Raw genomic sequence first — 15640 nt, 5'->3', positions numbered from 1 at the left:
AGATGACTACCAAAAGAGAGATGGTTATTGTTATTATGAAGCTTTTATATTGTGGTAGCACATAAATACTGACCGAGTTGGGGAATCTTAACACAAAAGACCTACTGAGTTTTTTTGGTACAGGGGTGTTTAAGGACCTGATTCAGTGAGCTAGCCAAGGACACAAACACTTCTGTCTGAAGATACTTAAAAACTAGGCATGTTACCATAATAAGAAATAAGAAAATGACCACACAAGAATTCAGATACCTTCCAATACACAACAGCTGACATTTCAGAATAATAACTTATATTCCAACAGTGGGTTTTTTTTTCTCCCAATGGCAAGGATGCCAGAACACTGAAATGTAGATGTTGCTGAAGTAGACAAATTTTAGGGCAGATTTGACTAATGATTGGAGCCTGAAATTGCCAATATATTGGGCTCATAACTGATAGCTTGCAGAATGTGCCAGTGAATTCTTTTAAGGACCATAGCTGGTGAGATATAAAAAGTAAGTATTTCACATGAAAGATTACTATTTGCATTGTGGCTATGAATGTTTTATGTTGTGGTATGATTGGGGGTTGAGGAATAACAAGTTGTAAAATGAAATGGTGATCATGTGGGTTACAACTCTCATTGGTCAGAGTCCTCCAGGTCCAGGACTCCTTCTCCTTTAAGTCCCTTAGTCTCTCTCTCTCCTGTAGCCAGCTCCCTGCTTTCTTAACTGGCCCCATAATCAAGAAGGACCCTTCTACAGCAGCATGTTCTTTTTGGTCTTCTATTTTTACCTGAAGCCATACCCCGCTCCAGTCTTTTTTAAACCCCCAGCTTTGCCAACACTGCTCTTTTGTTATTTACTCTGGGGATTTTCCACTTTCCATTTCTATGGGTGAAGTTACATGTTACACTTAGACCACACTAAAGGCACTTAAGATGCAAGCACCCATACATTAACGTTTGTTAACTTGTGCTAAGTGCCCTCTGCACATCTCAAAGTTATACCACTTCAGGCAAGGTTTAGCTGGCCTGTGGTACCTAGTTTGTGTTAGGGTAACTTCAGTCTGCTCCATGGAGGTAAAAGCAATTTTCAGTCCTTCAGCATCCCAGAATGCACTGCATCCCAGAGCAAGGATAGAGCCCAGGTGTTCCAGCTCCTAGGTGTCCCACTGTTTGTCAGCCCTCTAGTGGCAAGTTAGAGCTATGCAGGCAAGAAATGGTATTAACCCTCAACTTGTGACTGCCCACAGCTGTTCTAACTTTTACACCACTTAACATGCCACACATTGAGTATGGTGTAAGTGTAATGTGTAACTTCATTCTTCTTCCCTGCAAGTACACATGGTCATACTGGTTTGTCAGCTTGGGCATCATCTTTATCGTATCCTTTTTTCAACCAATATACAGCTGTTAAAGGTAACTTTTTTCCCTTGAAGCTTCTTCCCAACATGGTAGGTGATGGATGAAGGAACTCTGCCAATCCTTGACTGACTCACTCATATTAATGCATTCAAGGGAACAGCAATTTCATGCAACTAATCAGAATTTACAAGTGGCACATGGACAGATCCCCCTCGTTGGTACAGCGAGAGTCTTCAAAGTTTCACATGGAAATTAGGTACCTAGTTCCCATTGGTTGTTTGTGCAGTATTTCTATCAAGAATAGTTTACATTCTGTGAAGGGCTAGCTGGTAGTGATTTGGCCCAGGGATTTTGAAAGGGTAAAAAATGATTGGAGGGCTTGGGATTCCCTTTCCTCACCAATCAGGCCCCAGAGACTTGCCCTCCATGTCCCCTGATTGGCCCCTTGGGTCACCTGGAGGGAGATAAAAGGGGCAGCGCAGCTGACTCAGAGAGACTGGTGAGGGACAACGAGCAAGGAGTTTCAAAGAGCTGGCAAGAGCTGGGCCAGCGGGGCAGGAGAAGTTGCCCCAGAAGAGCCTGAAGGAGCAGGACCTACAGGCAGCAGTTGAACTCTCAGCAGCGCAGTGTGTGGCTGGCAGGAGAGTCTCCCGCTGGGCTCCAGCATCCCCAGTGAGAAGCTGCAGCCGGCAGGAGAGGTTCCGCAGCTCCAGCAAGAAGATGTGCAGTGACCTGAGAGGTTCCCAGCACTGATTCTGGTTTTTCCAGTAAGAGGCAGGACAGTTTCACTTAAGGCAGGGGCTCATGGGAGACCAGCCACATGGGGGAACTTAGTTCAAGTCCCAGCTTGGTCAAGTAGAGGTCAGTGAAGTGACAGAGGGAGAAATTCTTGTTGGAGTGGAGGGAATCATTGTGTTTTCCCTCTTCCCCCATCCAGGTACCTACACCCTATATCTCTTGTTATTTGGCATTTTGTATTTTGTGCATTTTATATTTTGTCAGCCAGTATTGTTCATTGCATTGTTTGTGCTTTATACTTTGGCAAACCTGTCTTTGGTTAACTGGATGACTATGTCTATGGATATGAATGCCTAACCTTTATTGAATCCTGTCCCTTTGGGGTATTGTAGTGTCCCCAATACCCCCTGGTTTATATATGTTATGTTCCCACCACTGTTTCTCTCATTAAAAGGTATATGGTTAAGTCCCCATTGGTGATCTGGCTCTGCTCTATTGGGGAAGGAGGGTCCCTACACCACCCACAGCGCTTGTGCATCTGTTCTGATTCCTTCAGTTGGAGAGGGGGTATGTTTTGGAGTACTGCCCGGGTTACAATTCTAAGCATCATGATTTTATTCCTGTGCTGTGATTGGAGGGCTGAAAAGTTTTTTTTGATGCAGGATAATAAAAAGTGATAAATAATGAATGTGTTTATCCAGTATGAATTTTCAGATGGATGATCATTTTGTTGTAATCTACAAAATGTACAGGTTATATTTTACAAGTACCTCAATCATCCAAAAATTTGTGACTAACAAATGAGACGAGCTCATGAATCACAGCAAACTGAACTGTGTGTCTAACTAATTAATTACTCATTTTTACCGTTCACTTAACACTACTTCTGCATTAGATGATACATTAATATTCCTTTATTTATTTTTAGTGGCTCTGTACAAGTCTTATTATCTTCTGGGATACCGTAAGCTTATGCCTTGTTTTCCAAGGATGTCTTGTTAGAACCCACTTAAGATGAACGAGAGGTGTTTTAACTAGGGCTGTGTGAAGTTTTGGTCCCTGATTTGATCTGGCGGAGATTTGGCCTGATTCACTGGCTGAATGTCCAAATTTGAATTAAATCAGAGGACCCTTTAATCTCTCTGAATCTATTTGGAGAGATTCAGAAAGATTTGGTGATTTGGACACAGACACAGCTTTAAATGTTTTTTTTACATACCTCTAGGTACCAGGCAGCTCATGAATGCTGAGATGCTGGGGTAAATGGAGTGTCCTGCAGGAGCATGGGGGGCTCCCCAGCATACTTGGCCGCAGACCCAGAAGTGGACCAGAAGCACTTCCGGTGCACTTCCGGCTTTGCTGGAGAGCGCACTGGGGGGGGTCCCCCATGCCCCACCCCCAGCTCAGCAACCGGTGCCTCCTGGTCTGGGGAGGCACCCGGCGTCTCCTTGTGGCCGATTGCTGAGCTGGGGGACATGGAGGGCCCCACAGCACACTCCTCAGCGGTCCCAGAAGTGCACTGGAAGTACTTCCAGTCCACTTCCAGGTTCACAGCCGAGCATGTGCAGGGCCTCCCCTGTCTCCTGTGGGACACTCCATCCTCCCCTGCAGCCTTCATGAGCCGTGCCTCGTACCTGGAGGTATGTAGAAAAAAATTTAAAGCTGTGTCTATCTCTGAATCACTGATTCTCCAAATCAGCATCAAATCTTTAGATTTGGATTTGGCCAAATCAAATTGGGACAGTGATCTGAATCAGCGAATCTAATCACTGTCCCCAATTCAGGCTGAATCTGAATCGAATAGGGCCCGTTTTGCATACCCCTAGTTTTAACTACTGTTATGCCATGTGGCAGGTCCTTTTGCTGACTGTCTTTCAGTCCTGGTCAAGCCTCTGTTGGAGACTTGTGAGGCTGCCAGATTTGGATCTACATGCTAGGCCAATGTGCTGTCAATAATTCCTGCTCAAGCTCAAACCACCATCTTTGGTACCAGAACCTTATAGCTCCTCTGTTGTGGCATGACTTTGAGTAGCAATAATCCCAAATCTCAGATTCCCTTTTCCAGGGTCTTTTGACAACTTCACAGACCTCAAAAGGGCAATAACCCCCACCCATACTAAGGGTAGGCTTTATTAACACAAATGTAAAAACTTCAGAGTCTATGTCAAGTCCTAAAAGCCCACAGCAAATAGCAGCCACAAACTAAGGATCCCAAACACTGGACTCCATACTGACTCTTACACTCCATCCTCAAACCAACTCATAACTAGGACAACAGAATATCAATCAAACACCTTCCCTGGGTCTCTCTTGTGCTTTTTCATCCCGTTCTGGATTCTGCAAAGTTCCTTCCCCACTACCACCATTTTTCTTATACTGCTGCTTTCCAGGGATATTTTTCAGGGCTCTCCTCTTCTCTTGTGTAGCCTGGGTGTACACGGGTTTGTATTCCCCTCTCCAGTTGAGAGAATTATTGGCAGGGCAGTGTGCTGTAGAGGGACACAGCAGCCCAGTGGCTGCCTCCATCCCCCATAGAATTAGGCCCAGTCAATCAATCACTTAACTATATACAAATTTATTATCAGAACAAAACCATTAAAGGGTAAGGGCATAGATTATATATATGTAGAAATTTACAAAACAATAAACCCTATACCATATATACACATACCCAATTATTATTCAGAAATACAAGTGAACAATAGAAGAACCCAGAACAAAGGATATTGATCAGGCAACCTTATAACTCTATAAGTATACAAACTATTACTTCAACTTATTCACATAAACTATAAGGCACAGTCTACAAATATAACAATCAATTCTTAGACTACCTGGGTGCCCTCCAGGGCAGAGGCCCCACTCCTAAGGTATCACTACAGGAAAGGAGGTTGGGGGGGGAAGAAAAGAGGGGGACCCCAAAGACTCCTAACCCCCCACTATCAACCAGGAGCGGCCCGCATGGTGCCCCTTCACAACCCTGTGGTGTCCCTCCCCTGTGGGGACCCTCTCTCCAGGGTAACGTACTACTCCACAGTCCTGAAGGGCTGCCTCCCATTCTCCAGGTTAAGCTCTGTTCCCCACTGGGCTTTCCTGCTGCCTGAGTCTGCTGCCGCTGGCCCAGCTTAGGGCCGCATGCACCACTGTGTGTAGCAGGCACTTTGCCTTGTGCTAGGAGTTGGGGGTCTGGGCAGCCTTGTGCAGCACTGGGGCTTGGTCTGCTCCCAGACCCTCTGTGCAGGGTCTGGATGCTATGCACCATGCTGAGCACTGTGAGCCTAACCGCTGAAGCCATCCACAGCTCGCCTGCTGACAGAAGTCTTCAGGGGCTCTTCTGGGCTACTGCTTTGCCCTGCTGAGCAGCTCTCTTCAGCTCTTCCAAGCCCCGCTCTTTCCTCTTCTCCATCCCTCATGCTGAGCACCAGCTCCTTTTATACTCTCCAGGGCTCTGCCCCTGAAGTCTTCGATCAGGTCCAGGGGAGCTCCTCGCCCCTTCCTCTCATGAAAGGGGCGTGACTTCATGTCTCTTGCTGCCTCCTGATTGGTGGATGGGCTCTACCAATCAAAACAGCAGAATCTCAAGCCTGGGACTCAACCCAAGCTCCAAAAGGTAAGCCTGCTACACTTGTTATCTTCTTTGTTCAGCCACACAAGACAGCTCTCAGTGAGATTCTACTTCCTCTCCTTCTTGGGCTAGAAACACTTTAGATTTCTCTTGGACAAAGCCTTTATTCTGCAGCCCATTGTCCCACTTTAAATACCTGTGAAGTACTGAGAACACTTTTTCCAGGACAGTGGTTGTTGGGGAGGGGACTAATTCCATTTAGTTGCCATTTAATAAGACGCCTGTAAATAACTGCCTGTTTTGATGAGAGTCAAACCCTGGTACAATCAAACCCAGGACATCTGTTTTACCCTTGTAAAGCTTCTGGCACTTTTCCCCAGCCTAGAGACTTGCTGCTGCTACTGACCTCCATCCCCACTTACCTTTTTATATAGATTAGGTACCCTCTCTCCAGCTGTGTTGGGATGCATGGCTGTTAAAGGGGCGGGCACTTGTCAAACCTCTACTTGTGACGTTTTACCCTTTTCTGAGGATTCTCCACCCCTTGAAATCTTAGCTTTCTGCAGATAAGCTGAAGAAAACAGATTTTCCTCAAGGCAACTCTTCCAAGGTACTGCCTTTCAGGTTTAATGGTCCTTCTTAGGCATCCCTGGCTACGGAGAGCGGTAACACCAGCCCTCAAAGTAAATGGCAGCAGAGTCTGCGTATGTGCAGGCATTCAATGATGCATCAGTTATTTAAAGCCAAGCAGAACTCACAAAGTGTTTATAGAAAGCTCCCCCAAATCACCACACTAACATTTCTGAAAAACATGTGCCTGTTTGGTTTTCATCATGGCTTTGCACTGTGATAACTAGAATGATTAGTGCAGGGGTTGGCAATGTTTTTGGCTGGTGTGCCCAGGTTCTGGGTAGCTTCTGCCAGCCATGAAGTGTGGGGTGCTTGTAGCCCCCCCAGCCACCTGCTGGCAGCAGCCTGGGCTCTGTGGCTGGCAGCAGCTGCCCAGAGCCCGGGCTTGCAATGGTGTGCCAAGCAAAATGGCCTTTTGTGCCATGCTCTGGCACATGTGCTGGCGTTGCCAACCCCTGGATTAGCGCATACTGATATCTGATTGATTTTGAAAACAGCCTGGGAGTTGGCTCATTTTATGAACAGTTCACCTACAAATCAAGAAAATAATCACTCCTGCCTAATCTATTTCAACTTTCTCATCTGTCTGCTTGTCTCTCCTTTTCTTTTTAATAATGACATTCTAATTTGGGATTTAAAATTTAGCAGATTCCATTCAAAACCCAAGCATTTCTCTGCTAGTATAATTTTGCAAGGGTTTTTGTTAAACGTATTCATCAGACCACATTACTGAGAGGGAGAGAGAGGAATTACAGTTGAAAGATTATTGAGTTTAAAGTAGTAATAGCACTCAACACTTATTAGTTGATTTAAATAGCTCCAGGGCCCTTGTTGAAGTGCCTTACTACCAGAAGATTCTGACATTTGCTCAGCCATTGGAAAAAGACTCTGCATAGTGAAAGGTGAATCTCAGAAAACTATGTCAACTTCTTTCAGGCTGGCAAGGGTAAAACATTACCAGACTCATAGGGAAATTTGACTCAGTAAAACTAATGTAAAGTGACAATAATGCTGGATGGATCCCACCAACTTTAGAAGCTCAATTTAATTTGGTTATTTTTTTAGAAGACCTGGTGCTTCTGTGAGCCTTTTTTGCGCTACCCGGCTTTCTTCGGTGTTCTAAGTTTTGCTGGCATTTTCTCTGAGAGGGGATATTTCCATCCTGATTTGGATGGTGCAACAGAACAGAAAGAACACACTTTTTTGAGGTATCTCAGCACTTCTATTTTGGGCCCTGGTTGAAACTGAGAAGTGCCATAATATGCAAAACTGGACTCACTATCTGTATGTACTAATTACCCTCATCTTTAAAAATACTGATTTGGCTCAAATTCTGAATATGTTGAGAGGAGGTTCTTATTTTACCCAATTTGGTTTATCTCAGTTCTAAATACATATTCCACCCAATATGTAAAATCCTAGCTATCTTCTTCCTGACAATCTCGTCCTCTAATCCCTAAAAGTGGAAATTTAGTTTTGTTTCAGCTACCCTGCTAAGTTATACAAAAAAGCCTCATGCATTTTCTGTCTTCATTTGTGAGCCATCTATCATTGCAGTATTTCTTTCCCTATTAGCAACTTTGCTCATTATATCATTAATTTTGTCAAATGATATGTGGCATTTAAAAACTCCTAGCTAGTGGACTGAAACAAAAGGCATTGCTGAAAGTGATTTTGTGAGGAACATTACTTTATTCTGGAGTTAGAAGTTAAATAGTTAGTCATTAAAAAGATCGCTATTCCCCAGGTTTGGTGAATTCATCTGTGATAGAAATACTGAATCCTCTCCAAAATAAGGCTGAATAAGGAACTCTTAGACCTCATCAAGCTCAAAAGAGTAGCCTACACCAGCTGGAAAACAGGAAGCATTACCAAAGAGGATTGCTCTGCACTCACCCGCACCTGCAGACAGCAGTCAAGCCCAAGGCACAAAACAAACATGGCTTGCTATGAGGATCAAGGACAACAAAAAGTCCTTCTTTAGATATGTGGGAAGTTGGAAAAAGAACAAGGACAGTATTGGGCCTTTGAGAGATCCAACGGGGCAACTGATATCAGATGCCCAAGGAAGGGCGAATCTCCTAAATGACTTTTTCGCATCTGTTTTTCGCTCTGCCACAAGGATCTCACTGCCAGGAATGGCACAAATAAATTTGGGAGTGGGTAATGGGCCCAAAATTGATGTGGATCAGGTGAGAGAACACCTTGAGAAACTGGACATTCACAAGTCTGCGGGCCCAGACGGAATGCACCAGAGGGTCTTGAAAGAGCTGGAAGACATTGCATCCCCTTGGCAGGGATATCTGAAAAATTGTGGTGCTCAGGCAAGGTCCCAGATGACTGGAAAAGAGCCAACGTGGTCCCTATATACAAGAAAAGGAGGAAAAATGAGCCGAGGAACTATAGACCAATCAGTCTGACATCCATCCCTGGAAAAATTCTGGAGAAAATTGTCAAGGGATCCATTAATGCCAGACTAATGGAAGGCAAGCTTCTGAATGCCAGCCAACATGGCTTTGTGACTGGCAGGTCTTGTCTGACCAACCTCATCTCCTTCTATGACCACGTAACATATGCCGTGGACAAGGGAGATGATATGGATGTCATTTATCTGGACTTCAAGAAAGCCTTTGACCTAGTTCCCCATGATATCCTCATGGTTAAGCTGGGGAACTGTGGCCTAGATCATCATATGGTCTGATGGCTAGGCAACTGGCTATGGGGTCAGACCCAAAGACTACTAGTTAAAGGGAGCAAATCAATGTGGCACAGTGATACCAGTGGAGTCCCTCAGGGCTCAGTACTTGGGCCAGTACTCTTTAATATTTTCATCAACAATCTAGATTTGGGAGTCAGATGTGAACTGGCCAAATTTGCAGACCATACCAAATTATGGTGGCGGGCCATCACACTGCAGGATAGGCTGGGGATACAGGCCAGCTTGGATGCACTCTCAAGGTGGGCCGACCAAAACCGGATGGCTTTTAATATAGAGAAGTGCAAGGTGCTGCTCCATGGTAGAAAGAACACTCAGCATGCTTACAGGCTCGGCAGTACTACGCTTGCTAGCACCATGACTGAAAGGGACTTGGGAGTCTTGATTGACCACAAGATGAATGAACCACCAATATGATGCAGTGGTGGGCAAAGCTAATCAAACTCTGGCATGCATCCACCAATGCATCTCAAGCAAAACCAGGGAAGTAATCCTCCTGCTTTACTTGGCCCTGGTGAGACTGCAGCTGGAGTACTGCATCCAGTATTGGGCCCCCCACTTCAGGAGGGATGTGGAGAAGCTTGAGAGAGTCGAGAGGAGAGCCCCTTGTATGATCCAAGGCCTGGAGGGCAGGCCATACAAGGAGAGGCTGAGGGACCTGGGACTCTTCAGTCTGGAAAAGAGAAGGCTCAGGGGGGACTTGGTGGCAGCCTACAACTTCATAAGATGGGTACATCAGGATCTGGCAGAACATCTGTTCACCACAGTTCCCCAAGGGATAACAAGGTCTAATGGTCATAAACTCCAGGAAGGCCGATTTAGACTGGATGTTAGAAGAAATTGCTTTATGGTACGTGTGTCCAGGGTCTAGAACAAACTCCCCTCAGAGGTGATGCAAGCACCTACTCTGGATTCCTTCAAAAAACAGCTGGATTTATTTCTTGCTGGGGTCACTTGATCCCAGCTGAATTCCCACCTGTGGCAGGGGGGCTGGACCTGGTGATCTCTTGAAGTCCCTTCCAGCCCCTAATGTTTATGAAATCTATGCAAATACTCTACATACCCATCTTTGCTCCTGTGTCCTAGAAGCATGTTTAACTGTGTCTGCTAATCTTTCCTGGTCAGAAGATAGAGGCCCATCTCTCCAAAAAGAATTACCTTTACATATATTTCTCATGCACACACTTATTCAGTGCACATTTACCACTCGGTGTACTTGCTCTAACGTTGCTAGAAATTCACAGGCCATTTATTGCAGGTTGTTACCTTCCCAGTTTTAGGATCAGGTTGCTCTAGGTCACATTTCCTATTCCAAATCCAGGTCAGTTCAGTAATTAGAAGAATCCCATTTGCAGTTCTTTATAATCAAGTCTGCTTTGCATTTTTATCTCTTCTAACAGTTTGTTTCAGCAACCAAAGGAGAAGAAAATATTGTTCTTAACTCTCTCAGAACAAATCCCACAATACTCTTAATTGCAAGCTAGTTCATATTTTTTTAGTTTGGGAGAGATGCAGAAATATAGGAGGACACAGCTTTTCAGTGTCTCAGGATGAATAAGTCTTCTCTGAGAGCCCCGATACACCTTTAAATTCAGGCTGGCTAGAAACCAGATATAGAGTTGTTACACATTTTCAAGCACTAACTTTATAACAGGTTGGTTCTTTTTATAGATGGATAGTCATTTTTATCATGTGAAAATTCCTTTGCAGTCTGGCCTTTGCAAGAATGGGTAGTCTACATTTATTGTGTGATTAACCAGTTAATCAAGTGATATATGTAACGTGTAGCAAGGGCCTGACATGTCATTCACTATAGATTGTTGATGACAGAGTTGCAGTGAAAATGCAAATGATAAGTGATCAGAACTTGAGGTAGAGGTGATATCTTTTATTAGATCAACTAGATTTTTCCAAAAATATTTCTTTAATTATAATATAAGTGATTCATCTCAAAGCAGCTATTTGGTTGCCATTAACTGGGGCTATTTAAAACATTTTGGGCATCTTGCAGAGGATACTAGAATGCGATTAATAATCAGTTTCAATATAGAATGCTCCAACGTACTTTCAGGAGGGACTCCATATGTAATTTTGTTAGGGATGTAACATGCTGCACTTCTCACTTTGTAAAACTAAAAAATATTTATCCACGAGGTGGATGAATAGGTCAATAATTCTTCTCTTGCAAGTGCTGGAATTGAGGATCAGAGAGGGTGTGACTTGTCCAAGGCCATGAAACACCTCAGTGACCAAACTGGGATTAGAACCTGGGTGTCTCACTTTCTGGTCAGGTTCCCTGTCTATTTACTGGATCATACTCCTTCCTTTCATCTACACCCCTGGCCTAGGGTCGGAAGAGACCTCAGGGGTCACCTAGTCTGACACCCATTTATTTTGATTTACAAAATACATTAAATATCCCTTTAATTTTACAGTATTGTTGCCACCAATATCTACGATACTGTATGAATATTCAAGGTTAATTATAGGATCTATATTGCTCCCTTCAGGATATCATTAAATAATCAGTCCATCAGCCATGTTATAGGTCAAAGCCTCACAGGCTCCCTGAGCAAATCAAAAGCCGCAAAAGGTCCTTTAGGGGCATATCCATGAATCCAAACAGAAAATAAAACAAACAGACAGTTCCCTGGCTTTTGGGTCACAACAACTGAGGTGGGCACCTTGAAGCTGCATCCAATAATTGGCCCAGGCAAATAGAGCCAGGCTCTTGTCCTGCCTTTCCTCCCCTCTGGTGTCTTCCACATCCACCTGCCAAGGTCCTCCACTGACTGCCCCTCTCTAGGGCCAGAAATACCTCTTGGCATGATCTCTCCACCCATCTGCATGGACCACATGCTGTGGAAACAGGGCAATGCACTCCCTGTTTCGGTTGGGCTTCCCTCCACTCCTGGGGAGTTCAAATTCCCTGTTCAAATTTCCCAGGGCTTTTCTCTCACCCCCCTCCCTTCCTTTTACAGGCATGTTTACATGAGATGCCATAATGTGTGGTAGCCTATTTTAATGCACATTAGCATGTTACAGGAAAAACTGCTAATGTGCAATACAAATTAGACTACTGCACAGTAAGCATCACAGAAGAACCATGTAGTATCTCATATAAGAGGTACTAAACTTAATGTGCAGTAGCAAAGGTGCATTAATGCACATGTAGACATGCCTTTTAAGCATAAGAATGACAAAAATGTTTTTGTTCTTTTTGTCTCCTTTTGTTCTTAATTTTTTTTTGTTGGAGGTTTTTCCTCTGGCATCTTTAAATTCATAACAGTGGATGCCAGTGCAAGCATTGACTTAGGGAATAGACCACTGTAGAGATACCCAGTTCAATGCTCTTCCTCTATAGTGTCCACTTCTGCCACTGTCAGAGACAGGATCTCAAGCTAGATGGATCATTGGTCTGACTCAGTACAGTGCCTCTTATTTTCATTTTTATATCCCTGTCATGCTCTCTCCCTCTCGCCAACTCTGTATAGTTTATTGCCTTTTGTTTTCCTCTCTGTATGGAACATAAGTCAAATGGAATTTCTTAAGCATAGCCAGAATAATCCATCACCTTTTTTTTTTTTTTGGTAAGTAAAAATCCTTCATGTTACCAAGCTCCTGTAAGCGCAGTTGCTTAAAATAAGCTGGTAGATAACAATCCGTAACTCTACTGCATGAAATAATTGTCAGTTAATGAGTACCATAGGGTGGCATAATAGAGGACAGTCTGGTTGTCCTCTGTCCTCTATTGATATAAAACTGGACACCTTTATGTCCTCTATTTTTCTCTTGAAGAGAAAAATAGAGGACATAAAGGCATTGAGTTTCATATCAAAAAGGGCCATTAGTTTACTGCCAGTGTGAATTCTATTGTTGAATTAATGTTGTTATTATAAATCCTATTTATAATCCTGATTGTGCTACAGTGGCTGGAATTAATGCACAATATGCTCCCAACACATGCAAACACCAACACCATTAAAGTGGTACAAAAGCATTTAACCCACTTTAAAATGTCATGCACACGTGCCCCTTGTTTCATTTACACACCCCCTAGGGTTGAAAGAGACCTCAGGGGTCACCTAGCCTGACACTCATTTATTTTGATTTACAAAATACATTAAATATCCCTTTTTATTTTACAGTATTGTTGCCACCAATATCTATGATACTGTATGAATATTCAAGGTTAGTTATAGGATCATAACCCAGACAGGACTAGGAATAAGAACCAGGAGACCTGGATTCTGTTCCCAATTCCAGCACTGCACTGTTCTAGGAACAAGGACACCGAACCAGTCTGTACCCCGTGTGACTCCCTACATTTTCATAATGTTTTATTTAGAGATTGAGCCAGGAAGATGTATTTCTGCCTTGCAAAATGGGTTCTTTGGGCACTAATGTGATAGAAATAAATAAATAAAAGCTAGAATGGTAAATTCAGTTCCCTGTGCCCAGCAAATGCATTTTTGGTGGCACTGAAAGGCCATGTAAAAATGCTATTCCAGACCAAATCCTACAGAGCACCCTGATGACTTTGACAATGCATTACAGAAAATGAACTTTGCTACCAAATCCAGCCAACTCACCTTACACTCCAGCTCACAAATCTGTGTTGACTGTCTGCACATTTATGGTGGAGCGAATGCTCTGTGAGGATGGTCCCTGCTTGTACCTGGCTTGCTCTAGCCAGGCCTCCCGATAGGGCAAGATCACGGCTGGCAGTACATTGTCCTGTGTCCGTGGCATTTTCTGGCTCATACAGAGTAAGGACTTGAGCTCTGAACGGAAGCTCTCATTCAGCCAGCAGTAAATGAAGGGGTTGTAGCAGGTGCTGCTCATGGCAAACCAATGCAGAGTAAAATAGAGTGAGTTTTTGGTCTTGATGCCTAGGCTGGAGATAAGCACAACATAGCAGTTGAGAGGGAACCAGCAGACAGCAAAGACTACCACCACCAGCATCAACATTTTGATGCTCTTCTTTTTGTTCTTGTGGTGGGTGATGTACTGCTGTGTGGTGATGTCCCCAATGGCATTGCGCAGCCATAACTTCTTGGCTAGGCGTGTGTAGGTGATGGTGATGATAAGCAGAGGCAGGAGGTAGAGCAGAAGGAAGGTAGCAAGGTCCAGGTATTTCCAAACCAGCTCTGCAGGCTCAGGAAAATCAGGGAGACACAAGCTCCTGATGGTAGCTTCCCTTTGAAAACAAAAAAAGCATTTTCATAGTACATGGCTGTGAAAAACTCCTACATTTCCCAAACCACCTTGGGATGTGCATATATACAGGCACTGCTGTACTCACAGCATCACAGGGTTGTGTGTGTAAGGCTAGTACCAGAGCTTCCATCAACCTCAATTTTGTTATACTTGCTTACCTGAGATGGATCCTACACCTATCAAAAGGGGAAAAAAGAGCCCCTTATGGCCTGTTTTTATAAACAAGTAGGATATGAAAGGTTGCCTTAAGTAAATCAATGTAAAAACAGAAGAGTTCCTGAGAGTCATGGGGGACGTTGAGAAGAGTAGTAGAATGAAGCCCCACTCGGGCATGCTGAAGCACTATAGAAACTGTGTCCATCACTTGTCCCCTGCCATCTACATACAGCAGGAGCAAAACCTCACTCCCTCAAAATCTAATGCAGAAGGATGGTGGGGGTGGTATGTGGTGGGTGAGAATGATCTGTAATGTCTCCCAGCCTCCCTCAACTATTGCTGGCTACCTAAGCAACAAGGAGCTGAAAACTACTTCACTAAAGTAAGTGCTCCAAATGAGAGAAGGAGTAGAATTGAATGTGGAGGGCAAAGTGCTGGATATGATTGCTCCCCTTAAGGTTCAGGACTCTATGCTGATAAAACATCTTGGTAGTAATGCTTTTTATTTTGCTGGGAAGATAAGGGGTTCCTCAGAAAACCTCTTGCCAAAGTCTTGTTGACACATACTAACAGTATTTATTATTATTCCAATGTTGGCTAAAATGGGCTAGGAGTAGATAGTAACTCTATATTACAGGCATCTATCAATCTATTAATAGGAGCCATACTATTTCCCAGGGCCTTCCTGAAAAGGACAAAATATTCCACTTGCCAAAATAGGTAGTTGGAACTGACAGAATATAAAACAAGCTGATGACTCACTCATTTATTTCTTGTGTCTTAGAAAAAGAAGCGTATATCTCTGCATTCCTGCTTTGTTTTTCCCCCACCTCACCTCTTCAGGCCTCTGTGTGTTTTCAGCTGCATTTGTGGCAGATTACTACATTCCTGTCAAGATACTTTATTCTCAACAGTTTGATTAATATCTTTTAATATCCTGTTTTCAACCTCCTGTATTGACTCTTACAGCATGAATATAAGATCCCTCCCGACATGACTTCTGTGAATCTAGGATGACAGAAATCTTTTGGGAAAATGACAAATGCCAGGTAGGATTTAGACTACCTAGACTTTTGATAGTTGGAGGAAACAGATGAGAATGGGAAAGTGGTCATTTCACTGTCTTAAGGGGAACCCACTTACCAGCAGCAAGGGCACACATACAGAACAGCTGTGCACATCTGCCAGAAAGTATTCGATAACAAGCAGTGCTCCTCACACAGTGTATACCTAGAACAAATGCCCAACCTGGTGTCACATATGACAAGTA

General features: G+C 43.7%; 1 protein-coding gene across 5 annotated transcripts in view; it reads right to left on the bottom strand.

The window, feature by feature from the left end:
• The window catches only part of LOC149858184 (G protein-coupled receptor 83-like), a 40335-nt gene that overhangs the window by 8901 nt on the left and 15794 nt on the right, over positions 1-15640 (bottom strand). For 4 of the 5 annotated variants that reach the window (XM_090060540.1, XM_090060544.1, XM_090060542.1 and 1 more), the window contains one exon: positions 4740-14194. In XM_090060540.1, coding sequence (XP_089916666.1) covers positions 13600-14194 — 595 coding nt within the window. In that variant the 3' untranslated portion in view covers positions 4740-13599. Of the gene's footprint in view, positions 1-4739; positions 14195-15640 lie in introns of those variants that run through there. The other variant, XM_090060541.1, reaches the window with a different exon arrangement.

Source organism: Crocodylus siamensis, chromosome 8 (assembly GCF_052110815.1).
Source record: "Crocodylus siamensis isolate JL-2025a chromosome 8, ASM5211081v1, whole genome shotgun sequence".
NCBI classification, from domain to species: Eukaryota; Metazoa; Chordata; order Crocodylia; family Crocodylidae; genus Crocodylus; species Crocodylus siamensis.
The sequence above is the reverse complement of the archived record's forward strand: the minus strand, read 5'-3'. Positions and strand labels throughout refer to the sequence as shown.